At 40.6% G+C, this 26,696-nt stretch overlaps 1 protein-coding gene across 7 annotated transcripts in view; it reads right to left on the reverse strand.

Annotated features, from left to right (window-relative positions):
* Positions 1-26,696, reverse strand: part of MIOS (meiosis regulator for oocyte development) — a 124,325-nt gene that overhangs the window by 24,710 nt on the left and 72,919 nt on the right. For 2 of the 7 annotated variants that reach the window (XM_086695626.1, XM_025929722.2), the window contains exons 1-3: positions 24,380-24,518; positions 16,253-17,594; positions 15,830-15,928 (exon numbers count right to left, since the gene is read on the reverse strand). In XM_086695626.1, the coding sequence (XP_086551752.1) occupies positions 15,830-15,928; positions 16,253-17,546 (1,393 nt within the window). In that variant the 5' untranslated portion in view covers positions 17,547-17,594; positions 24,380-24,518. The other 5 variants (XM_086695603.1, XM_086695610.1, XM_086695589.1 and 2 more) reach the window with 5 other exon arrangements.

Genomic DNA, 26,696 nt, shown 5'->3' on the forward strand with positions numbered 1-26,696 from the left:
TCTGGAAATTAAAAAAAACAGTTAAATATATACACGTGAAATTATTTATTTTTAACCTTACTGCTGAAAACTGTTGCCGTTAAGTCAAGGGGTCAGGAGGAAACTTCTGAAAAGTTTTCTTCCCTTAAGAGAACCACCTGCCCATTGAAAAGAGGAAGCATGCTGCTCTATTTGCAACCATGAAGAAAGTTAGTCATGACAAAATCACTTTTAGCTTATGAAAGTGAACTTTTAAGAACTGTTATAAAATTCTGAATAAGGTTAAAGCATGTTAAAAATTAAATACAACAGGGACACCTGGGTGGGTCAGTCACTTAGGCATCCGACTCTTGAGTTTGGCTTGGGACATGATCTCTCAGTTCATGAATTTGAGCTACACGTCAGACTCTGCACTGATGGTGCGGAGCCTGCTTGGGGATTCTCTCTCTCCCTCCCTCTGCCTCTGCTCTTCCCATGCTCTCTCTCAAAATAAATAAATAAAAACTTAAAAAAAAGCTAAACACAACATTTTTCTGAATAACAAATTTACATTTAGATAAAATGTAGCTATTAAATTTTAAGAATAAGCTGTAGATGTACCATTTGGTATTTATTTTTGTATCTCTCCTATAAATTTTGGATTGAATGCTGAGGATATTAAAAGGTAAAAATGACTATTTCAGGGAAACCTGGGTGGCTCAGTTGGTTATGCATCCAACTCTTGACTTCGGCTCAGGTCATGATCTCACGGTTCCTGAGTTCGAGCCCTGCATCAGGCTCTGCATAGACAGTGCAGAACCTACTTGGGATTTTGTCTACCTCTCTCTCTGCCCCTCCCTTGCTTGCTATGTCTCTCTCAAAATAAATAAACTTTTTCTAAAAAAATAAATAAATAATAACTATTTTAGGGGCACATGGGTAACCAACCACATGAGTTGGTTAAGTATCTGACTTTGCCTCAGGTCATGATCTCACCATTCCCAAGCTTGAGCCCAGTCAGGCTTTGTGCTGACAGCTCAGAGCCAGGTGCCTATTTCAGATTCTGCGTCTCCATCACTCTCTCTGCCCCTCCCCAACTCACACTCTCTCTTCTCTGTCTCAAAAATAAACAAACATAAAAAAGACTATTTAAAAATTGTTTAATGTTTATTTATTTTTGACAAAGAGAAAGAGAGACAGACAGACAGACAGACACAGTTTGAGCAGGGGAAAGGCAGAGAGACAGAGAGGGAGACTCAGAATTTGAGGCAGGCAGGCTCTAGGCTCTGAGCTGTTAGCACAGAGCCTAATGTGGGCTTGAACTCACAAACTGTGAGATCATGCCTTGAGCCGAAGTCAGACGCTTAATGAACTGAGCCACCCAGGCACCCCCCAAAAAAGGATTATTTTAAACAGGTGAACAAAAAGCAGCAATTTATTTTTCAAACAAATTCTCACAGTGTAATAATATTTGAGTTTCTTAGAGTTTTTATTTTACAGAAATTGTGCCATGGAATAAAGATGAATACATACAACTCCAAAGAGTTCAGTACTACAAAGTGGAAATATGTCCTGTAAGTCAAGTGCATGGATACCACGTCATGTATTTTGCCTGATCTTTTGGCCTTCTTATGGCTTGATAACTATGCAACTGGTAATTAGGGTTATCAAATAAGCAGCGTGATATTACTGTGCATTTTTAAGTATATAGTCATTCTTTTTAACAAATATAAATTTTAAAATTTATGATTTTAATTTATCTCTGAAAAAGAATTAAAATGTATTTACACATGTCTTTCAATACTAAAAGAACAAAACTATATCCCTTAAATTTAAGACTAACCTATATATATAAATAGAATCGATGTTTTATTGACAGGCGCAAGAGAAACAAGTTCACTTAAACATTAAAAAACATGTTTAGTTTGTGAGGGAGGAATTAAGATGGTGGAGTAAGTAGTAAGGGGACCCCAGGCTTGGGGATCTCGTCCCTTAAACACAGATCAACATCAAATCATATGAACAGCCAGGAAATCGATCTGGGGATTAAGAGAACAATCTGCATAATCTGATAGAACGTGGCAGGTACTTGGTGCAGGGAGGCAAACTGGGGGACAGGAAAGCCATGGTGCTGCACAGGGGTGGGAGCCTTTTTCGCAAAGAGGAGAAAGAGAAGGGGAGAGAAAGAAGTGTGTTGGGTTCGCACAAGAAAAGCACTCCCCCAAAACAACTGATGGGGGAATCTTGAGGAACTGACTATCCCAACTTTTTGCAAACAGTGGAGGTGAAATTCTGGGTTTTTGACAGTCTGTGCCATTTGCTGCAGTAGATCCAAGAGGGTGGTGGTGCTCCTAGGGAGATGGAGGGGAGGCCCCGGAATAGACAGTGCGATGTGGGGATCCCCTGGGTCGCACTAGGAGAGAATGTTCCTTTCCTGGAGTGCATTCGGACAAGGATATATTGCTTCTCCAAGGACAAAAGCTGAGGCTGGCGCCTTTGAATGTTCAATAGGAGACAGAGGTGTGCACTGTGGTGGGTAAAGTGGTCACAGCTTTTCACTGTGAATCATCATAAACTCCAGGCACCTGTACGGCCCTGCAATTGCTTTACTGGGACAGAAGGCACAGCACGGCGAGCCTCTCCTTCAGAGGGGAGCAGGTCCACATTGTGGTGAGCCCTTTAAGATTCAGAGTTTTGAATCTTAGTCCTGCACCAAAGATGAAAACACTGAAGGGACACCTGGGTTGCTCAGTTGGTTAAGTGTTTGACTCTTGATTTTGGCCCAGGTCATACTCTTGTGGTTTGTGGGTTTGAGCCCTGCACTGGGCTCCAGCCTGCCAGTGCAGAGCTGGCTTGGGATTTTCTCTCTCCCCTCTCTCTCTCGGCCCCTCCTCACTTACATTCTCTCTCTCTCTCTCTCTCTTCTCCCTCTCACTTCTCTCTCAAAAGAAACAAATAAACTTAAAAAATATATAAAAATAAATGGGAAATATTAAAACAAACAAACAATAACACTGGAAAGCTATGGTGCCCAGCATGTCTATGGTCCAGGGAACAGAAGGGTTGAGGGCATGGATCTGACAGAAGCCTGGGACACAGGAGGAGAAATTGTTCGCTTGTCTGTGAGGACTACCAGAACAGAGGTGGGCGCCAGCTCTCCTACCCAGGAATAGAGGAGAGAGCAGGGTGGCGCCATCTTCCCCCACCCATCAACAGGGTCTGACTTCAGCAAATAACACAGCTCCCCCAGTCAAGGCAGAAGCTGTTTACACCAAACCCCGCCCCCCTACACCCTGCAGGGACATCTTCACAAGGGCAGGTCTGATTGTAAGCCAGTGCAGTGGGCCTCTTCCCTAAGGACCAACACAGCTCCCCCCTCCCCCACCCCCAAGTGCACAAGTCCACTGATCATAGAGTGCTCCAAAGCATCAGCTTCAATTCTGGTGGAAACAGGACCCGACTTTTTTTTTTTTTTTTTAAATCAGGCTTAGTTTTTTGTTCATTTGTTTGCTTTTGGTTTTTTGTTTCCTTTTCTTGTTTTTTGGATCAGGCTTCTCTTTCTTTTTCTTCTTTTTTGTTTTCTATTCCTTTGAAATCAGGCTTATAGTTTTTTGTTTTATTTCTTTTCTCTTTTTTTTGATCAGACCTTTTTTTTTTTTTTTCCAGTAGGCTTATTTTAATAGATCAAAGCACACCCAATTAAAGGTCAAATACTCCCCACTACAAGCAAGGAAGAACTCTGCCAAGGACGGACCAGGGGGAAAAAGCAGCTATATCACAACAGCACAGTGCATACATACAGCATATACCTGAAACACTTCCTGAAATGCCAGGCCCTGGACAGTGTATGACCCCTTCTTGATATACCCATTACTCTCAGGACCAGGAAATATAACAAGCTTTCATAACATGCAAAAGACAGGAACCTAGACAAAATGACAAGATGGAGGAATTGTCCCCCAAACAAAAATCAAGAAGAAACCACAGCCAGGATTTGCTCAAAACAGATATAAGTAATTTATCTGAACAAGAATTTAGAACAAGAGTCATAAGAATACTAGCTGGGCTTGAAAAAAGCATAGAAGACACCAGAGAAACACTTACTACAAAAATCAAAGACCTAAAAACTACTCAGGCTGAAATAAAAAATGCTATAACTGAGATGCAAAACTGACTGGATGTAATCATGAGGATGGAAGAAACAGAGGACCAAATAGGTGATATAGAAGATAAAACTATGGAAAATAATGAAGCTGAAAAGGAGGAAAGAAAACTATTAGATCATGAATACAGACCTAGGGAATGCAACAATTCTATAAAGTGCAATAATATCATATCATAGGAGTCCCAGAAGAAGAGTAGGAAAAAAGACAGAAGGTTTATTTGAATAAATACAGCTGAGAAATTCCCTAATCTGGGGAAGGAAAACAGGCATTCAAATCCAAGAGGCATGCTGAATTCCCGTCAAACACACACACACACACACACACACACACACACACACACACACACACACAACAAAAAAACAGGTCAACACCAAGACATATCATAGTGAAATTTGCAAAAAAAGAATTATGAAAGCAACTAGGGACAAAAGGTCCTTAACCTACAAGGGTAGACACATAAGAGTACCAGGAGACCTGTCCACAGAAACTTGGCAGGCCAGAACAGAGTGGCATATGTTCAACATGGTAGTCAGGAAAAAAATGCCGCCAAGAATTTTTTTTTTTTTAACTTCACATTTTCCAGAAATGTTTATTTATTTTGAGAGAGAGAGAGAGAAAGAGATGGAGAGAGACAATCCCAAGCAGGCTCCATGCTGTCAGCACTGAGCCTAACATGGGGCTCAATCTCACGACCATGAGATCAGGATCTCAACCAATCAAGAATCAGATGCTTAACCAAATGAGCCACTCAGCCGCCCCATCAACTGAGAATATACAGCAAGGGTGTCCAGTCAGAAAGGAGAAAGTTTCCAAAACAAGCAACAACTAAAAGAGTTTGTGAACACTAAACCAGCCATGCAAGAACTGTTAAAGAGGACCCTTTGAGCGGGAAAGAGAGACCAAAAACAACAAAGATAAAGGAACAATATACAGGAACAGTGACTTTACAGGTAATACAAATGGCACTAAATTCATATCTATAAATAATTACTTCTGAATGTAAATGGACTAAATGCTCCAATCAAAAGACATAGGGTACCAAAATGTGTATGTATGTATGTATACACACACACACACACACACACACACATACATATAAAAGACCCATTTATATGCTGCTTACAAGAGATTCATTTTAGACCCAAAGACACCTCCAGATTGAAAGTGAGGGGGTGAAGAACCATCTATCATGCTAATGGACATCAAAAGTAAGCTGGAGTAGCCATACATATATCAGACAAACTATATTTTAAACCAAAGACTATATAATAAAAGATGAAAAAGAGAACTATATCATAATAACAGGGCCTATCCAACAAGAAGATCTAAAAATTTTAAATATTTATGTCCCCAAACTGGAAGCAGCCAAATATACAAATCATTTAATAACAAACATAAAGAAACTCATTGATAATAATACAATAATAGTAGGGATAGTAGGGGACTTTTATACTCCTCTTACCAAAATGAGAGATTATCTAAGCAGAAAATCAACAAGGAAACAATGGCTTTGAATGACACACTAGACCAGATGGGCTTAACAGATACGTTCAGAGCATTTCACCCTAAAGCAGCAAAATGCACATGGAACGTTCTCCAGAATTGATCACATACTGGGTCATAAATCAGGCCTCAACCAGTACAAAAAGACTGAGATCATACCGTGCATATTTTCAGACCACAACACTATGAAACTTAAAGTCAACCACAAGAAAAATTTGAAAAGACCACAAATATATGAAGGTTAAAGAACATCCTACTAGAGAATGAATGGATTAAGCAGGAAATTAAAGAAGAAATTAAAAAATACACGGAAGCCAATGAAAATAAAAACACAATAGTCCAAAACCTCTGGGAGGCAGCAAAGGTGACATAAGAGGGAATACAATACAGGCCTTCCTCAAGAAGGAGGTCTCAAATACAAACCTAACCTTACACCTAAAGAAGTTGGAAAAAGAACAGCAAATAAAGCCCAGAACCAGCAGAAGGGAAATAATAAAGATTAGAGCAAAAACACATGATACAGAAACAACAACAACAAAAACAAAATAGATCAATGAAACTAGGAGCTGGATCTTTGGAAGAATTAACAAAACTGATAACCCTCTACCCAGACTTATCAAAAAGAGAGCACCTGGGTGGCTCAGTTGGTTGAGTGTCTGACTTCGGCCCAGGTCATGATCTTGTGGTTCACAAGTTCGAGCCTTGCATCGGGCTCTGTGCTGACAGCTCAGAGCCTGGAGCCTGCTTCAGATTCTGTGTCTCCTTCTCCCTCTGCCCCTCCCCAGCTCACACTCTGTCTCTGTCTCTCTCTCAAAAATAAATAAAAACATTAAAAAAATTTTTTAATTAAAAAAAGGACCCAAATAAATATAATCACAAATGAAAGAAGAGGTATCACAAACAACACTGCAAAAATACAAACAATTATAAGAGAATATTATGAAAAATTATATGCCAACAAAGTGGGCAATATGGAAGAAACGGATAAATTCCTAGAAACATATAAACTACCAAAATTGAAACAGGAAGAAATAGAAAATTTGAACAAACCCATAACCAGTAAAGAAACTGAATCCAGGGTCCAGGGCTAGATGGCTTTCCAGGGGAATTCTACCAAACATTTAAAGAAGAGTTAATACCTATTCTTTTGAGCCTATTCAAAAAAAGACAAAAAGGAAGGAAAACTTCCAAACCGATTCTATGAAGCCAACATTACCTCGATTCAAAAACCATACAAAGACCCCACTGAAAACAAGAATTACAGACCAATACCCATGATGAACACGATGCAAAAATTTCCAACAAGATACTAGCAAATAAAATCCAACAGTACATTAAAAGAATTATTTTCTATGATCAAGTGGGATTTATTCCTGTGCTGCAGGGCTGGTTCAATAACCACAAACCAATCAACATGATACACCACATTAATAAAAGAAAGGATAAGAACCATATGATTCCCTCAATAGATGCAGAAAAAGCACATCCTTTTTTGTTAAAAACCCTCAAGAAAGTAAGGATAGAAGGAACATACCTCAACATCGTAAAGGACATAAACGAAAGACACATAACTAATATTATCCTCAATGGAGGAAAACGGAGAGCTTTTCCCCTCAGGTCAGGAACACAACAGGGATGTCTGCTCTCACCACTGGTACTGAAAGTCCTAGCTTCAGCAATCAGGCAACAAGAAATAAAAGGCATCCAAATTGGCAAGGAAGAAGTCAAACTTTCACTCTTCACAGACAACCTGATACTCTATGTAGAAAACTCAAAAGACTTCACCAAAAAATTCCTAGAACTGATCCATGAATTCAGCAAAGTCGCAGGATATAAAATCAACATACAGAAATCAGTTGCCTTTCTATACACCAATAATAAAGCAGCAGAAAGAGAAATCAAGGAATCAATCCCATTTATAATTGCACTAAAACCCACAAGATACCTGGGAACAAACCTAATCAAAGAGGTAAAAAATGTGTACTCCAAAAACTATAGAACAATATTTTTAAACATTGAAGATGATACAAAGAAATAGAAAAACACGCTCATGGGTTAGAAGAACAGATATTTGCAAATGACATATCGGATAAATGGTTAGTATCCAAAATCTATAAAGAACTTAACACCCAAAAAACAAACAATCCAGTGAAGAAATAGGCAGAAGACATGAAAAGACATTTTTCCAAAGACATCCAGATGGCCAACAGACACCTGAAAAGATGCTCAATATCACTCATCATCAGGGAAATACAAATCAAAACCACACTGACAACCACCTCATACCTGTCAGAGTGGCTAAAATTAACAACTCAGGAAACAACAGATGTTGGTGAGGATGTGGAGAAACGGGAACCCTCTTGCACTGTTGGTGGGAATGAGAACTAGTGCAGTCGCTCTGGAAAACAGTGTGAGGTTCCTCAAAAATTAAAAACAGAACTACCCTACAACTCAGCAATAGCAATACTAGGAATTTATCCAAAGGATACAGGAGTGCACACTGATAGGGGCACAAGTACCCCAATGTTTATAGCAGTGCTTTCAACAACAGTCAAATTACAGAAAGAGCCTAATGTCCATCAACTGATGAATGGATAAAGAAAATGTGGTTTATTACTTGGCAACGAGAAAGAATGAAATCATGCCACTTTCAGCAATGTGGATAGAGCTGGAAGGTGTTATGTTGAGTGAAATAAGTCAGAGAAAGACAGTTATCATATGTTTTCACTCATATGTGGACCTTGAGAAACTTAACAGAAGACCATGGGGGAAGGGAAGGGGAAAAAAATAGTCACAAACAGATAGGAAGGGAGGCAAACCATAAGAGACTCTTAAACACAGAGAACAATCTGAGAATTGATGGGGGAGTAGGGGAGTGGGGGAGTAGGGGAGTGGGGGAGAGGGGAAAATAGGTGATGGGCATTGAGGAGGACACTTGTTGGGATGAGCACTGGGTGTTGTATGAACCATGGGAATCTACCCCAAAAACCAAGAGCACACTTTACACACTGTATATTAGCCAATTTGACAATAAATTATACATAAAATACATACATATTGTTAATATGTTTATACTACCCAAAGCAATCTATACATTCAATGCAATCCCTATCAAAACAATGCCAGCATTCTTCACAGAGCTAGAACAAACAATTCTAAAATTTGTGTGGAACCAGAAAAGACCCCAAATAGCCAAAGTAATGTAGAAAAAGAAAAGCAAAGCAAGACGCCTCACAATTCCAGACTTCAAGCTATATTACAAAGCTGTAATCATCAAGACAGTATGGAACTGGCACAAAAACAGACACAAAGGTCAATGGGAGAAAACAGAGCACTCAGAAATGGACCCACAACTATATAGTCAATTCATCTTCAACAAAGTAGAAAGAATACCCAATCAAGAAAAGACAGTCTCTTCAACAAATGGTGTTGGGAAAACTAGACAGCAACACGCAGAAGAATGAACCTGGACCACTTTCTTACACCATATACAAAAATAAACTCAAAATGTATGAAAGACCTAAATGTGAGACAGGAAACCATCAAAATCCTAGAGAAGAACACAGGCAGCAACCTCTTTGACCTCAGCCGTAGCACTTCTTACTAGACACATCTCTGGAGGCAAGATTAACAAAAGCAAACATGACTTATGTGAATTTCATCAAGAAAAAAACCTGCACAGTGAAGGAAACATTCAACAAAACTGAAAGGCAGCCTATGGAATGGGAGAAGATATATGGAACTAACATATCTGATTAAGGGTTAGTATCCAAACTCTATAAAGAACTTATCAAACTCAACATCCACAAAATAAATAATACAGTTAAGAAACAGGCAGAAGATGGGGCACCTGGGTGGCTCAGTTGGGTAAGCATCTGACTTCAGCTCAGGTCATGATCTCACAGTTCATGGGTTCAAGCCCCGCATCAGGCTCCGTGCTAATAGCTCAGAGCCTGGAACCTGGTTCAGATTCTATGTCTCCGTCTCTCTCTGCCCTTCTCCCACTCACGCTCTGTCTCTCTCTCTCTCTCAAAAATAAACATTAAAAAAAAAATTTAAGAAAAAAAACAGAAATGGGCAGAAGACACGAAGAGATGTTTCTCTAAAGACGACATACAAATGGCTAACAGACACATGAAAAGATGCTCACCATCACTCACCATCAGAGAAATACATATCAAAACCACAATGAGATACCACCTCATACCTGTCAGAATGGCTAAAATAAAAACCCAGGAAACGAGATGTTGGCAAGGATTCACCTTACACTGTTGGTGGGAATGCAAACTGGTGCGGCCACTCTAAAAAACAGTGTGAAGGTTCCTCAGAAAGTTAAAGACAGAGCTACCCTACAACTCAGCAATTGCACTAGTAGGTATTTATCCAAAGGATACAAAAATACTGATCTGAAGAGGCACAAGCACCCCAATGTTTATAGCAGTACCATCAACAGCAAGCCAAATTATAGAAAGAGCCCAAAGTCCTTCAACTGATGAATGGGTAAAGAAGACGTGGAAAACACACACACACACACACACACACACACACACACACACACTCATGCACACGCACGCACACACACACACACACACACACACACTGTATGATTCCACTCATATGTGGAATTTAAGAAACAAAACAGATCAACATGGGGAAGAGAAGGGAGAATAAAATAAGATAAACACAGAGAGGGAGAGGGCACCTGGACAGCTCAGTCAGTTGAGCATCTGACTGTTAATTTTGGCTCAGGTCATGGTCTCAGGGTCATGAGATCCAACCTTGCATTGAGGTCCATGCTGGCTGTGGAGCCTGCTTGAGATATTCTCTCTCTCTCTCTCTCTCTCTCTTTGTCCTTACACTATTCACACGTATGCTCTCTCTTGCTCTCAAAAAAATGCAAACAAAAAAACAAGAGGGAAGCAAACCGTAAGAGACTCTTAACTATAGAAAACAATTAGGGGTTGCTAGAGGGGAGATGAGTGGGGGGGATGGGCTAAATGGGTGATAGGCATTAAGGAGGTCACTTGGTGCTATATGTAAGTGATGAATCACTAAACTGTACTCCTGAAGCCAATATTACACTATATGTTAACTAACTTGAATTTAAATAAAATCTTGGAAGAAAAAAAAAACACTTTTAAAAAATTGGTTTCAAATACTACACCAAGCAATCAGACACTATGCTATTTGCAGATAGTAATTTGTTGCATTTATACATCTGTATAACAAAGCAGTAAAAGTATCAAGTGTTTATAAGAACATTTTGTTAAAAACATTAAGTCCTAGCTATTCTGTTAAAATAATTCTGAATAGACAAGTTCTATAGATCAGAATTTACCCTTTAAGTATGAAAAATATTTTCATCATATTGGATAGAAGGCTGACCAGTATTTATTACACAATTTTCTGCCATCTTAAAAGGAAGAAATTATAATTAACATTATGAACACTACTCCACAAGACTTACAAGACATTCCCTTAGAGCATGCCTTCTCATCCTGGTTGACTTCAACACTCAGTCTGTCCAATAAATCAGTCTGTCTCTTTGCTTCCTTATATCCAGTGGTTCACGCCTCCAAGATTTTACCCACTCCTTTAATGAACACATCCAAACTGATCCTCCTTCAAAAGAGCCACTTTCTTGGGCGCCAGGGTGGCTCAGTCAGTTAAGTGTCTGACTTCAGCTCAGGTCATGATCTCATAGTTTGTGAGTTCGAGCTCCACATCAGGCTCTATGCTGACAGCTCAGAGCCCGGAACCTGCTTCAGATTCTGTGTCTCCCTCTCTCTCTGCCCACCCCCCCTCACGTTTTTTCTCTCTCTCTCATAAACATTAAAAGAAAGTTACCAAAAAAAAAAAAAAAAAAAGAGCCACTTTCTTACCACAACCTCATCGCCTTTCAGAAATCTCTCTTCTAAATTTTTCAACCTTACAATCTCTTGGCCCCTCTTATTTTTACTTACCAGTCTCCTGTCATTTCCCTCCCCAAAACCAACAAATGAATCATTCTCTTGCCAGTACCCTTAATTCTCTCACCATACTGTCCTTTATTTTATCTTCTGATTAAAACAATTGCCCCACAATCCTCTCATGTTTCTCAAAACAACCCTGGCTCCTTTTCTCCAGGTCTTCTACCACCTTCCTGCTCCTTTTCAACAAGCAAACCTACCACACTGAGAAAAGAGAGCCACTGCGTGGTAAACTCATCAGCCTCCAGTCATTCAACCTTATACAACCTACATACCTTTCCCTTTCCCTCTGGCAGTATGGAGAAAGTGTACATCCTGTCTAAAGCTAATCTTTCACCTGTGCTCTGGATCCTATTCCTTCATATTCCTAGGAATTTTGCTCTTCACTCCCTTCTCTCTGCATCATCACTTCTTTGCATGGGTTTCCTCACATTAGCATTTAAACTTGCTTAAATCAATCCCACGTTAAAAACAAAGCAACACAAAAACCTTCCTATGACTCTGGATTCACCTGCTGTGCTGCTTTTATTGTATCCCTTTTTATCCTCCTTCATGTGGTCAAATTCCTTGGAAGAATTATTTAAAATGGATGACTTTACTTCTTCAACCTACCCTAAATTTCTTGCCCACTGCACAGCTCCACCTAGCTATCTCAAATTCAACTTTCTCTAAAATGAACGTTTTCTTCTCAAATGCACTCTTAGGTTATTCCTATCTAATCAACTAGTACCAGTATTATCTTAGTTTCCTAAGGTAAATATGTGTGCTTTCACTTTTCCTTCCCGTCCGTCTCCTTTACTCAATCATTAAATTTTGTCACACTCTCTAATTTACCCACATTTCTCTCACTCCTCTGCCACTAACTTTGGTAGGAACACCCTCATATCTTGCCTAATTACTGTAGCTTTTATCTGAGGTTCCTGTTTGATCCTTTCCAATTCATTCCACACATAGCGACAGCTCTAAAACACAATCTAATTTTGTCAATACTCTGAAATCTTTCCTTGCTTCCCCTTGTTACAGGGTAAGTCTCCCTAAATTCTTACCATGATTTCTAAGTCCTGAGCTGCCCCACTGCTTACCTTTCTAGTCAGCACTCTTTCCTCATTTTTTTTCTCTCACACTCTGTTCCAGCAATACTAAAATGTGCTACAGTCCCTCTCCTCTGGGTTAATCGCATATGCTGCTCCATGTCTAGACCTTGTCTTCGCTGTTACCTCCTCCAGGGAACCCTCTCCAATCCTTAACAGCCAGGCTAGCATTCTTCTATACATAACTGTTTATTCTTCCTTATGTTAAATTGCCTATGTACTTGTCCATATTCTGAATTAGAATGTAAACTTCCCAGAAATAGGGGTAATATCTACTTTGTTCAGTCTCTACAAAGGAAGAGACTTATCTTGTTGACAGTTATGCCTTTATTATTCCAAGGACAATTCTTGGCATATAACAAGCAAATAATAAGCATTTGCTGAATAAACAAATTTACCTCATACTGTAATTGTGAGAATGACATAAAGTAACATGGAGAAAGCAGTTAGCATGATGCCTAATTCATAGAGCACTCAGTATCTATTATTTGTGACCAAAGTTAAAATTTCACTGTGTGGTCTAATAAACTTGTATATGAGATTACTGTGAGCAAGAAGGTTCAGTGTGTTGACTTACTATGTGTTGAATCATTAGGGATACAATTAGAGAAAGGAGTAGGGCCAGATAAAAAACTGAAGTCCACAAGTGCCATCTTTGACAGTTATTTCTCTACTTTTTACTTTGGGGCTGTAAAAACAAAAATATCAAAACCAAAACAAAGAAAAAGCTAAAAGTGTAACAATGAGGAACTCTCTCCCATATAGTTTTTTAAATTTTTTTTTTCAACGTTTATTTATTTTTGGGACAGAGAGAGACAGAGCATGAACGGGGGAGGGGCAGAGAGAGAGGGAGACACAGAATCGGAAACAGGCTCCAGGCTCTGAGCCATCAGCCCAGAGCCTGACGCGGGGCTCGAACTCACGGACCGCGAGATCGTGACCTGGCTGAAGTCAGACGCTTAACCGACTGCGCCACCCAGGCGCCCCTCCCATATAGTTTTTTAATGTGGGTAAAGACTATTTTTGATTCAAGACATTCGGTTTCTACTTCACCAGAAATATATAATGATGGTCTATTTTTCCTCTTGCTTTTCCTCAGAAGTAGTTTGTAAGTTTTTTCCCTAAAATATGTCAAAATACAACAACAACAATAATAAACCTCAGAATAACTAAGAATGCAATGTGCCCTCACCTACCATATGGCAAAAATACTAAAAATTCTATAAACTCGGTGTTTAAGTCTTTGCAGCAGCAGTTCTAAAGTCATGAACCATGGTACACAGGTTCATCTACAGGGATATGATACTATTATCTGCCCTTTTATTTATATTAATAAAAATGGAAGTTTCTAAGTAGACTCATTTTATTTATAATAAATTTACTTATTTGTTTACATTTATTTTTGAGAGACAGAGCACAAGTGGGGAGGGGCAGAGAGAGAAGGAGACACAGAATCGAAAGCAGGCTCCAGGCTCTGAGCTGTCAGCACAGAGCCTAACACAGGGCTCGAATCCACGAACTGTAAGATCATGACCTGAGCCGAAGTCAGATGCCCAACTGACTGAGCCACCCCAGCACCCCAATAATATATTTATAATAAAAGTTACTTTTGGGGCACCTGGTAATAAATTTATTTATAATAAAAGTTACTTTTGGGGTGCATGGGTGGCTCAGTCGGTTGAACGTCCAACTTGGGCTCAGGTCATGATCTCACATTTTGTGGATTCAAGTCCCATGTCAGGCTCTGTGCTGACAGCTCAGAGCCTGCAGCCTCCTTCTGATTCTGTGTCTCCTTCTCTCTTTGCCCCTCCCCTGCTCACACTCTGTCAATCTCCCTCTCAAAAAATAAACATTTAAAAAAAATTTTTTTTTTAAATAAAAAAAGAAATTTAAAAAGTTAGTTTTTTGGTGGAAAGCTAGTGAGAAAATACCAAAACGGAACTGATCAGATAATAGTCTATTGCATGTTCAGCAATGTGGAACAAAGTAACGTGAAAGTCCTTTAAGCTTCTTTTTAATAATATAACAGTTTAGTTAAAATGCTTAACCTATTCTTATTAAAAAATAATATTTTATTTGGTATTATTTGTACAGTATTTATGAAAACCCTATTAAAGACCAAGTTGAACTTATTATTTGAACTGCCACTCTTTGACTAATAGTATAAACTACTTTTCGAGCAGCCTGACTTTGTGGCCCAAATTTGACTGCCATCAAAAGCTAGATACTGAAGGGGCGCCTGGGTGGCGCAGTCGGTTAAGCGTCCGACTTCAGCCAGGTCACGATCTCGCGGTCCGTGAGTTCGAGCCCCGCGTCGGGCTCTGGGCTGATGGCTCGGAGCCTGGAGCCTGTTTCCGATTCTGTGTCTCCCTCTCTCTCTGCCCCTCCCCCGTTCATGCTCTGTCTCTCTCTGTCCCAAAAATAAATAAAAAACGTTGAAAAAAAAATTAAAAAAAAAAAAAAAAAGCTAGATACTGAATACTAGGTCGGGGGAAGTACCATAGTAAAATGCACAATTCAATTCCAATAAAAAACAGTAAGAACAACGGCTCAATGAAAAGGTAAGTTTGGCTCTTTTGTCATCTTTATCTTATTCTTAAATAGTTGATCAATTTCAACCCTGTATTAATTCATACATTAATTTAATTATCAAGGATTCTTTCAGGTAAGGCTCCTTCAGGCAAGGCCACACTTCCTGACATAGTTACTTAGATCTTGCCATAGATAGCTAAGACAAAGTGTTTGGACAGCGGAATTAAAAGGGAACTCCTTCAATTATACATCTTTTTATTTAGTTTTTACAGAAGCAAAATACTGTGATAAAATCCAAACCAACCACCATGACCCTGTAAGTCATCGGATGTAATACCTCTCAGGATCTTCAAAAAATAACATGGGATAAATGAATAGATTTAGAAAGACAGTATCACTTGAAAGAAATAAGACTCCCTCCAAAAAGAATTCTGGATATAAAAACAATTATGCATTTAACTCAACTAAAATATCTAATCAGAAACCCCCCCAACAAAAAATAAAAAACAAAGTATGTATGCATACTATTCTGAAGTAACTAACGAGGAAAAAGTAGAAAATAGAGTACAAAAATTATAAAACTTTAAAAAATAAAATTGAATTTTCTTACCCAAAGAGGATTTTACAATTGATTTAATTCCTGCATAAACCAATGATCCTTTGTTTCCTGGAGATTTCTGATCCATATCTTCTGTATACTGCTTCATAAGTATTTAAACGCATAGGAAATACTAATGATGATGTATAATAAAATACGTCAGAGCTGAATTTATTTTGATATGGAGCCAATTCATAATAGGCATCAGTGATAGTTCTACTTTATCATAGATATGTTTTTTTCTTCTTTCTCTACAATCTATAAAGCAGTATTTCAAGCTCAAGTTTTAAATAATTTTACTCTGTAATTTTAGCATTATGTAACTCGTATTTGCATATAAAACATTCAGAATAAAATTTAAAGGCTGACTTTTCAGCAAACTTTCAGAACATTTCTACCTGATTCAGCTCATGAAATTCACAATGAAAAGGATATAGTGCAGAGTATACCAGAGTGACTTGAGCTGTGGATCTTCATTTCCAGCTAAAATATGGTTTCTCCACACCTGTTCTGTATCAAGTCCATACCTGGATAAAGCCCGAAGGCGCATCTTCGTTGCTATATCTTTTTCTAAAGAATTATCATTTTCTTCTTCTGCACATTCATACAAATGACGGCCACAAGCCCACATTAAAGATGTTATTGGGCTCCAGGCAAGAGATATCCTTTCAAAAACAGTGAAATCAGACATTGTTCGGTTGGGAGTTACAACTATCATTCGATTTTGACTCGTTGGATGCCAAGCAAAGGAAGCAATGTAATTGTCACAAGGTTGCACACTTCTTTCAATTATTGTGGGCTCAGTTTCATCTCCAATGGGAGTGGGTGTGTGCTGCATATCATATAATCTAATAATATTACTATCCCTTGTCAAAGTGGCAAGCAGACCAGTCCTAGTTGGACACCATGCTACTTTTGTTAAGGGCTTTGGCTGCTCAGTCAAAGTCAAAACTGGCTTCTCAAATTTCCTTAGATCCCATATTGCAACCTGACCTTCATAGAAGGAAGCAACACGATCGTGGAAGTATGGGTCTACTGTCACCCCCTGAACAGCTTTTGTATTTACAAACATCTTTTGGCTCGTATTCCGAAGATCAAATATGGCTAGGTTACGATGCATACCAGCAAGGAGAAGTTTCTGGTCTCGTGGAAGCCAACAAAGAGACAGACAAGCATCATTCTGTCCCAATTCATAAAGAGGTTTTGTTACCAATAATGTTGTTTCAGTTTCACCTGCTGAAAGTCTCACTTTCTCCATGGGAACTATGTCAGGTGTATATTTGCTGCAAATATCCCAAATCAGCACCGAAAAATCAGCTCTATGTTTATCTAGCCCAGCAGCAAGCCAGTTACTATCCAATGGATTCCATGCAAGGGTATTGCATTGTCGGGCATGTTTTGGGACAAATTCTTTTCCTATCAAATCTCTGAATTTTGAGTTATGATCCTGACCAAGACTTGTAAGTACAACTCGACCATTTGCTTGTCCAACTGCTAGGAGGCATTCAGGATCATAATTGAGATACCAGGCAACACATTTCATATATGGTGTATCTGAATTTATTGATAGTAATGTAGCTGCAGAGTCTTCAGATAAACGTAAAGATCCAGCTTTGAGTTCTGAATTCACAGTAGATTCCACGTGATATAGGCTCAGTTCTGAGTCACACACAACAAATCTATCAACCTGGTGTGGTGCCCACAATATATCAGGTTTGGTACCGCTCATGTTTAGTGATGTGCTCAAGTAGTCCAGTCAGGTCCATTCACTGAAAATCTGTTTAAAAATAAAAAGTTTTAAAATGTTAACAAAATACAAATCTAAGATGAATAAGCTATTTGGAAAGTCAGGAAATTCTCTATATAGGTACTCTGTTTCTCAATATATTTCTTCCAACTGCTAGGAATTCATGACCATATTTATTAATTAAAGAGGGAAAAAGAAGGGTGCCTGGGTGACTCAGTCAGTTGAGTGTCTGACTCTTAATCTAGGCTCAGGTCATGATCCCAGGATCGTGGGCTTGAGCCCCATGTTGGGCTCCGTGCTGGGTGTGGAGCCTGCTTGGGATTCTCTCTGTCCCCCTGCCATTCTCCCCTGCTTGAAGGGAAGGGGAAGGGGAGGAAAGAAGGAAGGAAGAAATAAGGAAAAAGAACTTCTCCCAATAAAATGAGGTGGTAAGATTCTGAGAACTACATTTTGGCCTTTTTTCCCATGATCAAGTATTTTAATTGCACTGTGACTACTAACGTCATTAACCTCAGAATTAATATAACTTCAGCATGGTGAGCAAATTAATAAGCATCATCCCTTTGAAGGGGGTAAAACTTTAAAGAATTATGAATCATGTTCTTAAGCAACAGTTTAGAGCAACACTATCCAACAGAACTTTCCGCAGTGACAGAAATGTTCTCTAGCTATACTGCTGTCCAATAGGGTAGCTACTAGCAACATGTGGCTACCAAGCACTAAAAATGTGACTAGTACAATTTTTAAATCTTATTTACCTTTAACTATTTTTTTTTAAAGATTTTATTTTTTTAATTTTTTTTTTCAACGTTTTTATTTATTTTTGGGACAGAGAGAGACAGAGCATGAACGGGGGAGGGGCAGAGAGAGAGGGAGACACAGAATCGGAAACAGGCTCCAGGCTCTGAGCCATCAGCCCAGAGCCCGACGCGGGGCTCGAACTCACGGACCGCGAGATCGTGACCTGGCTGAAGTCGGACACTTAACCAACTGCGCCACCCAGGCGCCCCAACTAATTTTTAATAAATAGCCACAGGTTGCCAGCATAATAGACAATGAAGATTTAAAATACAATGCCACTACAAAGACAGAGGTCTCTTTCTCAAGGTTCAACAATAACAAGCAGCTCTATATGGCAGAATAAATAGCAGCATGTATTGAGCAGAGCTGACTTTTATTCCCACCCCTGACGTATATTAGCTATACGCCTGGGAAAGGCCTTTGTGACTGCGGGTCCTTTTGTTTTTTCGTCTATACAACCAAAGAGTTGGTTTAGTGTTTGCCAAATTTCATTCACATACCATCTATTTTTATTTAATATTTTTATTTATATTGACTATTTTTAAAATCAGAAAATCTGTTTTAACCTATCATAAAATCCATGGATCATGGGCATGGTATGCTAATGTATTTTTCTAATATACATTGAAATGTATAACTATTAAAATGCTTAATAGGGGCGCCTGGGTGGCGCAGTCGGTTAAGCGTCCGACTTCAGCCAGGTCACGATCTTGCAGTCCGTGAGTTCGAGCCCCCCGTCGGGCGCTGGGCTGATGGCTCAGAGCCTGGAGCCTGTTTCCGATTCTGTGTCTCCCTCTCTCTCTGACCCTCCCCCGTTCATGCTCTGTCTCTCCCTGTCCCAAAAATAAATAAACGTTGAAAAAAAAAAATTAAAAAAAATAAAATAAAATAAATAAAATTAAAAAAAAATAAAATGCTTAATATGTTAACTATACTGGAATTTTTTAAAAATGCTTATGTTTTACCTAAAATCATCCTGTTTACAACCAGCAGTACACACTGCATTTGAGAAAAACTGAATTAAGTGATCATTAAAAGCTCTTTCAGATTTCAATTCTATACATTTTGATTAATATTGACTTGGGATTTTGAAAAGATAAATATGACAGTCATTTAAGCACAAACTAAAAAATAACTATGTTAAAATGTTATTTTAAAAACAAAAGCTACCTAACAAAAATGTAAATGTCTGTTTTTAACCAATTCTCGCTAGAGACTATAGTGTGGATTAAAAAGGAACATGGGGCGCCTGGGTGGCTCAGTCGGATGAGCATCCTACTTTGGCTCAGGTCATGATCTCCCGGTTCATGAGTTCGAGCCCCGCATCGGGCTCTGTGCTGACAGCTCAGAGCCTGGAGCCTGCTTCAGATTCTGTGTCCCCCTTCAGATTCTGGGTCCACCCCACCCCTGCTTGTGCTCTGTCTCTTTCAAAAATGAATAAACATTAAAAAAAATTTAAAAAAAAAAGGAACAAAGACATTTAGTACCTTTATGGCAAATGGTATCTGCACAACCATGTTCTCAGTTTTTTTTTTAATAGGTTTTGTTTTGTTTTGTTTTTAACTTTTACTTATTCTTGGAGGGGGAGGAGCAGAGAGAGGGAGACAGAGAATCCTAAGCAAGCTTCGTGCTGTTAGCGCAGAGCTCTGGGGTTCCAACTCACAAACCATGAGATCACGAGCTGAAACCAAGAGTCCAATGCTTAACCAACAGAGCCACCCAGGTGCCCCTATAGTGTCAGTTCTTAAAAGGTAAAGCTATGGTTCGTTCATTCATCCCCTATACCAGATAGAGAACCTGGCACAGACTCCTAATATAGATAAACTAAATAAATTCAGCTCAAACATACTTGCTTTACTTTTTGATCTTGTAAAACTTTTAGTCAGGAACTATTAGTCCAGAATTCAACAGACTCATACAATTTAAATGAAAAATCCACTAAGAATACTTATACTGGCTTATTTCCTTTCTTCGGGTTCTGAAGCTCAATATCAATCATTTCAATTATATTCTTACGAGACAGACCCTCAATTTCTTCATTTCCTTGCCATTTTAGGCTTGTCTTCCCCTAACCTTGATCAACCCTTATTCTTCTCTCCTCCACTCAGGCTGCCAAGTTTCACAGCTTAAGGACAGTTTCCACAGAAATTAAGGTATACAACATGTCTGGCCTATGGTGCTGATTCTGCAATTCTTTTACTTATCTGTATACTCAGGCCTTTATGAAATTCATCTTTATGTAATATCACAGGGACCTTTCTAAAATGCAAACTTAACCAGGTTATACAATCTCTGCTTAAAACCCTCTAATGGTTTCCAATTGTTCTCAGTACAGAGTTCCAAAATCTTCAATATAACCTATAAAGTCCTAAATCTTTTGGCCTCTACCTACTGCTTTGGCCTCAAGGCACACCATTTTCCTCCTTGCTGTGTTCTGGCGACATGGTCTTCTTTTCAGTTCCTAGATTATAACCTCCCTCTGTGCCCTCCCCTCATCACCCCCCCATCACCACTCTTGCAAATGCCGTTCCCTCTTGTTAGAACATTCTTCCCTCCCTTCTTGGTCAAGTTAACACCTGCTTGACCATCTCTCAACCATCATGGTTGACATCAAACATCCTCTAGCCCCTCCCTAGTCTGTCAGGTTACTTAGTTATGTACTCTCAGTGAATAGTATTCCTTCCCTTTAAATCACCCTGTCTCTCCTACTAAATTATAAGCTCCATAAGAGCAGGAAAAGTACCTTTTGCTTTCTATTTGTACCTCTGATACCCAGCCCAGTGCCAGGCACTTAGTAGATACTTAACAATTATTTGTTAAATGAATGCATTTGTTAAATGCTCCATCTGACATTTCCCACACTGTTATATCCAAGTTTTACCAATCTCCTCATGTTTCTTCCTGTACTCTTCCTAGTAGAGACTGGCTCCAGGCAAGAGCAAAGTGCCCACTGTCATAACTGGTTCCAATGATGGGCAAGAGCCCACAGTGAGCCACAATGATCCTAAGAAAGGATCATTCTAATACCTTTCATTTATTCTATAAATTTTTATTGGGCATAGTGTATGTGCTAGACACTGTTTTAAATGCTAACATGGTAGTAAACAGGGACAGATAAACTCTCTGATTGCTATGGACTAAATTGTGCCCTCTCCCCCAAATTCATACTGAAGCCCTAATCCCCAATATGATAGTATTAGAGAGAGCCTTTAAGGGGGGTGATCAGAGTGAAATGAGGTCATAAGGGTAGAGTGCTAAACTGATAGAACTGGTGCCCTTACAAGAAGAGAGAGAGAGCTATAGAGCTCTCTCCCTACCATGTGAAGACACAGTGAGGACACAGTAAGAAGGACACAGTGAGAAGGCAGCTATCTGTGAGCCAAGAAAAGAACTCTCACCAAAACTAGACCTGGCACCCTGATTTCAGACTCCAACCTGTGAGCACTGTAAGAAAATAAATTTCTGTTGTTTAAGCCATCTAGTCTAGAGGCTTTTGTTATGGCAGCCCAAGCAGACTAATAAAGGTCTAATAATGCCTGCGTTCTAGAGCTGAAGTTAGGATGTACTAGGACGTAGCTGCAGTAGGACGTAGGTAAGACAACAGAAAGCAGGAACAGATACTACCAAGTAAGGGTTCACACTCATGCCTGTACGGACAGAGGAAACCTCTTAACTGGAGGTATCTGGTGATCTAGCCTATCTTCCTATCTTATCAATAGGACTTTCAAAGTGTGCTTCTATTAAGCACACTTTCAATCTGGACTTCCATCCCATAATCATATTCTTTACATGGATGATCTGTAAGAAAACTTGGTGGCAAACTGAAAAATCCACCTTAAAAAACACAGAGGGTGCCTGGGTGGCTCAGTTACTTAAGCATCCAACTTTGGCTCAGTTCATGAACTAGCAGTTTATGAGTTCCAGCCCCACATCAGACTCCATGTTGACAGCTCAGAGCCTGAAGCCTGCTTTAGATTCTGTGTCTCCCTCTCTCTCTGCCCCTCCCCCACACGCACTCTGTCTCTCTCTCTCTCAAAAATAAGTAAACATTAAAAAAAAAAATTAAAAGAAACACACAAAATAGAAAGTGTTACTATAATTTAAAAAACTCTGATTTGCATGACTCTCAAGAGAGGACCATCAGTATTTCTTCTGATGTAAGTATGCATGTACAACGTTTATATCCATAAAATGTTTCATATCCATAAAATCTGATTACAGTAATTTTTGTACAAAACTTGAGAGTTAGACTGGCAAACCCCTCTCATTTCACACTGGAGTAAAGTGAAGACCAGTCGTTTTGGTTCTTGTCCAAAACCTCCCAACGCCCATCCCAGATCACTGTATAAGAAAAAAATCAACTACATCATTTGCAGGGCCTAGTGCAAAATGAAAATAACAAGGCCCTCTTACTGAAAAATCATTAAGAATTCAAGGTGGTGACAAAGAACATTAAACCAAGTTCCAGCCCTTCTAAACAACGGGTCATATGTGACTACATAGGTTGTATTAACAACCTAGAGATATATCCATAACCACCCTTTTAAGAAATATGTTTTTTTTAACAATCCAACACATGGTATAGATGGATCCTGGCTCATGAACGTAGATGACTAGGAATAAGGTGAAGAGCAAAGAGAACTGAACCTGGAGTCAGGGGACCTCCAGCCACGCACTGGCTAAACACTAACAAGTCCTTTAATACACCAAGACTGTAAGAGATAGAACACACCCTACCTTCATGTCACAAAGTTGTGACAAACTGAGTTCTTCATATCACACAGCTGTTAGTATCACTATGATTTTCTTCCACAACCCTGAAGTTAATGTTTTCAAGTGTTGGAAACACTGAAAAGTGGGAGGGGAAGGGGTGAAATCTGCAATAATTACAGCTTATGTTAACATCTTCACCTTCAAGTTTTACAAGCGTTCACTTCCCCTCAATGGTTTTGAGCACAGGAAAGCCATGCTGATCCTGTATTCTTCACCATAACATCTGTAAACAGCACTATCCGACAGAAATACAGTGTTAGCCACAGGATTTAAGTTTCTAGTAGCCACACTGAAAAAGTATAAAGAGATGAAATTAATATATTTTATTCTCCCCAACATTAAAAAAAAAAAAATCCCTTTCCAACATGCAATCAAACTAAAAAACTATTCAATTTTTTTTTGTCTGTTTGGGAGGGGGGCGTCAAGTCCTGTAAATCCAATGGGTATTTTATCTTACACTCAGAGCACATCTCAACTCTGTGTGGCTACTGGACAGTGAAGATCCACAATACTAAGTGTACAAAGTATCCAACTATCCTCTCACATCCTTTTGTTGTCTTCTACTCTTCTTACCGTAACAAATAACAACAGCAGCAGTTTCAGGAAGTTTCACCCTCACCATCTTCAAGGAGATGCACTACACAAATTTCCCTTAAAATATAGTTATACAAAGGGCCTGTAATGCCGGCATCTGCAAATCATTTTAGCACTGCTCGTGGCACACGTGAAAGGCTTTATTCATCCTCTTACGGAATTTTCACTACTCATACAAGCACAGAACACAGCTAACCAACCGGGTGACAGGCCCTTTAGGAAGTATTTAATAAAGTACAACCAAAGCGAGGCTCTTGCTATTCCGGGTAAATCAGGAATCTGAGGGCCACTCCCACGCTCTAGACACCTGGCTGAGCCGCCGGTCCAACGCGAGGACGCGGTTCCGCAAGAACTCGCCGCGCTGCGCGCGGCCCCAGCGTCCCCGACGAGGTCCGAGCGCGCCCCGAGGCCTCCTGCAGCTCCGAGGCTCCCAGCTAGGCCCTGCCGGCCGCCCGGCGCGGTTATCCCGCAGCGCAGAACGCGACGCCCTGCGCCTCGGCTCCGAGATGGCCCCCGGGTGCGCCCCCGCCCGGGCCTTTCAACCGGGCTTTCCCGGGCCCCTCGCGGCGGCCCCGGCACTCCCGAGCCCACTACCCGGGCCTCCGTCGGAGGTGCTGAGACGCGCGGCCCGAGCCGCGCTCACTGACCTGATGAGGTAGCGCGGCCACCGCACAGCCACTTCCGGCTTGGTCACCGCCCCTCCCGCCGCGGGAGTCCGGGCGCGGGCAAGATGGCGGCCGCGGCGGCGCGGTCAGTAACCTAGGCCACCCGGCTGGGACCCACGACCCCACCACCGCGCCCCCGGCACACGCGGACGTGCTTCGGCCTCGGAAGGATAGTTCCCCGCCCGTGAGCCCCGCCCTTCGTCGCCCCGGAATAGCCCCGCCTTGGGGCGTGACCACTGCCCAGGAGGCCCCGCCTTCCGCTCGAGCGCTCCCATGCGCCCCCCGAGGCACCGCCCCTGCGGCCTGCGGGAGGTAAAGCGGGCAAGCTTACCTGGACGGACTCTCGGAGAGGAAATTTCCCAAGTACTACACACACTTTAGCTCATTTGATCAGTTAAATTTACATTAACAATTTATGCAGGCCATACATGTAGTGGAAACTCCAGGGTGTTTGGTTCAAGATTTATTCATTAATTTACTCATTCTACAAACACCTCTTGAGTGACCTTGTGTACCTAGCACCGTCCTGGAATGCTCGGGAACTGAAGTGAACAAAAAAGAAGTGGTCCTGGAAGAAAACAGGGATGCCTTGTAAGGCTAATACGTGCTCCATCGAAGGGGCGCCTCCTTAGTGTAGGGAGGTCAGGAAGGCTTCCTTGAGGACCCCTAGGGTGAGACTGGGGGAATTAGATGGGGAAGGGAACGGACAGGAGGGGGTTGGAAGAGAAGAGCCTTTTCGGGCAGAGGAAGAGTGAAAGTTGAGGAGGGATGGCATCTCAATGGGGAAGCAGTCAAGTATGGATGGATGAGCAGAGGAAGTGGGGAGAGATTAAGATGCTGTATCAGAAAGGCATTTGGAAACCGCGGTAGTGGGTTTGTCCTAAAGACAATGATGCAGTATTGAATGTTTTTAACTAGGCAAGGGGTATGATGGTTTTTCCAGGAGAAAGGAAAGGATAGGGTAAGTATCCCCACGAGAGATTATGGTAATCCATACTACCAGTGATATGGAGAGTGGGAATGGAGAGAAGTGTGGGGAATATTTAGAAGATGGAATGAACAGAGCTTGAGGGTTGAATAAGATGAGTGAGGGACAGAATGGGTTCTAGGTTTCTGGTTCCCATAACTGAGTGAATGGTGCAGCCACAAGTGTCACAAATCTGACACAGGCTTCCTTGAGATATCTGGCAACCATGCTTAAAAATGGGCGGTTTGGGGCTTGTAGTGATTGGCACAGATAGCAAAATGAGCTTAATCCCCATGATCTTCAAGGCAGATCGTTTTGGCAAGAGGATGAGTTTGGGAGGAGCATTGCCTGAAGTGGTCTGAGGCTCCTTTTCATTCCTGCTGTTGGAGAAGTGGAGGCTGGAGAAAGTACTGTACTGCTGTGGGGAGATACCACAAGATTCATCACCTCAAACACTACCTTGCCAATCTTCTCAATGGTTTAGGCCCTGGACCCAAAACACCAGATCAATACAAGTCTCTTCCTTATCCACTCCTACCATATTCATAGCCAAGGAAAACATCTCCCCTCATGGTCAGGAGATGATGTTGCTTCCTACTTCAGAAGGAGAATTTAAGGTATTTGGTAGGGATTTCCCACAGCCTTCTACTATTTTCTCTCTCCTTCCCCCAACATCATCATTCACTCCCATTCTTTCCTTCTTCTAGTTGACACAAAGGAAGAGGAGGGACTAGATGTTTCTCCTCTTCTGGGACAATTTTCTTCTTTTCTGTGTGTCCCTATTTCTACTGTTTTGTTGTTGTTGTTGTTGTTGTTGTTGTTGTTGTTTTTACTTTCAACATGTATTCAAGTCGCTCCCATTTTTCTTCTCAAAGGAGAAGGCCATACTGGCTCTCTCTAATCCTATATTTTCCTGTTTTCCCCTGAATTCACTCCTCGCAGGCCTTCATGTCACCGCACCACCAAAACTGCTCATTATTTGCCTATAGTTCTCTTCTGCTTCCAGAATATATGCTCGACATCACCAGTTTTCATTCTGTTATACCTCCCCCCCCCCCCCCCCCCCCGCCAAATGTTAGCAAGGCACTCGGTGACCTAATTAAAGAGAAGAATTCCTTGTCCTCCCTTTCAGCTAAGTATGGTTATATCAAAAATTGTGGGGGCACCTGGGTGGCTCAGTTGGTTGGTCCTCCAGCTTCAGCTCAGGTCATGATCTCATGTGCTGACAGCTTGGAGCCTGGAGCGTGCTTCGGATTCTGTGTCCCTCTCTCCGCCTCACACTCTGTCTCTCTCAAAAATGAATAATAAACACTAAAAAAAAAATTTGTGACC

Source organism: Puma concolor, chromosome A2 (assembly GCF_028749965.1).
Source record: "Puma concolor isolate L17-30 chromosome A2, mPumCon1.1.hap2, whole genome shotgun sequence".
Taxonomy (NCBI): Eukaryota; Metazoa; Chordata; class Mammalia; order Carnivora; family Felidae; genus Puma; species Puma concolor.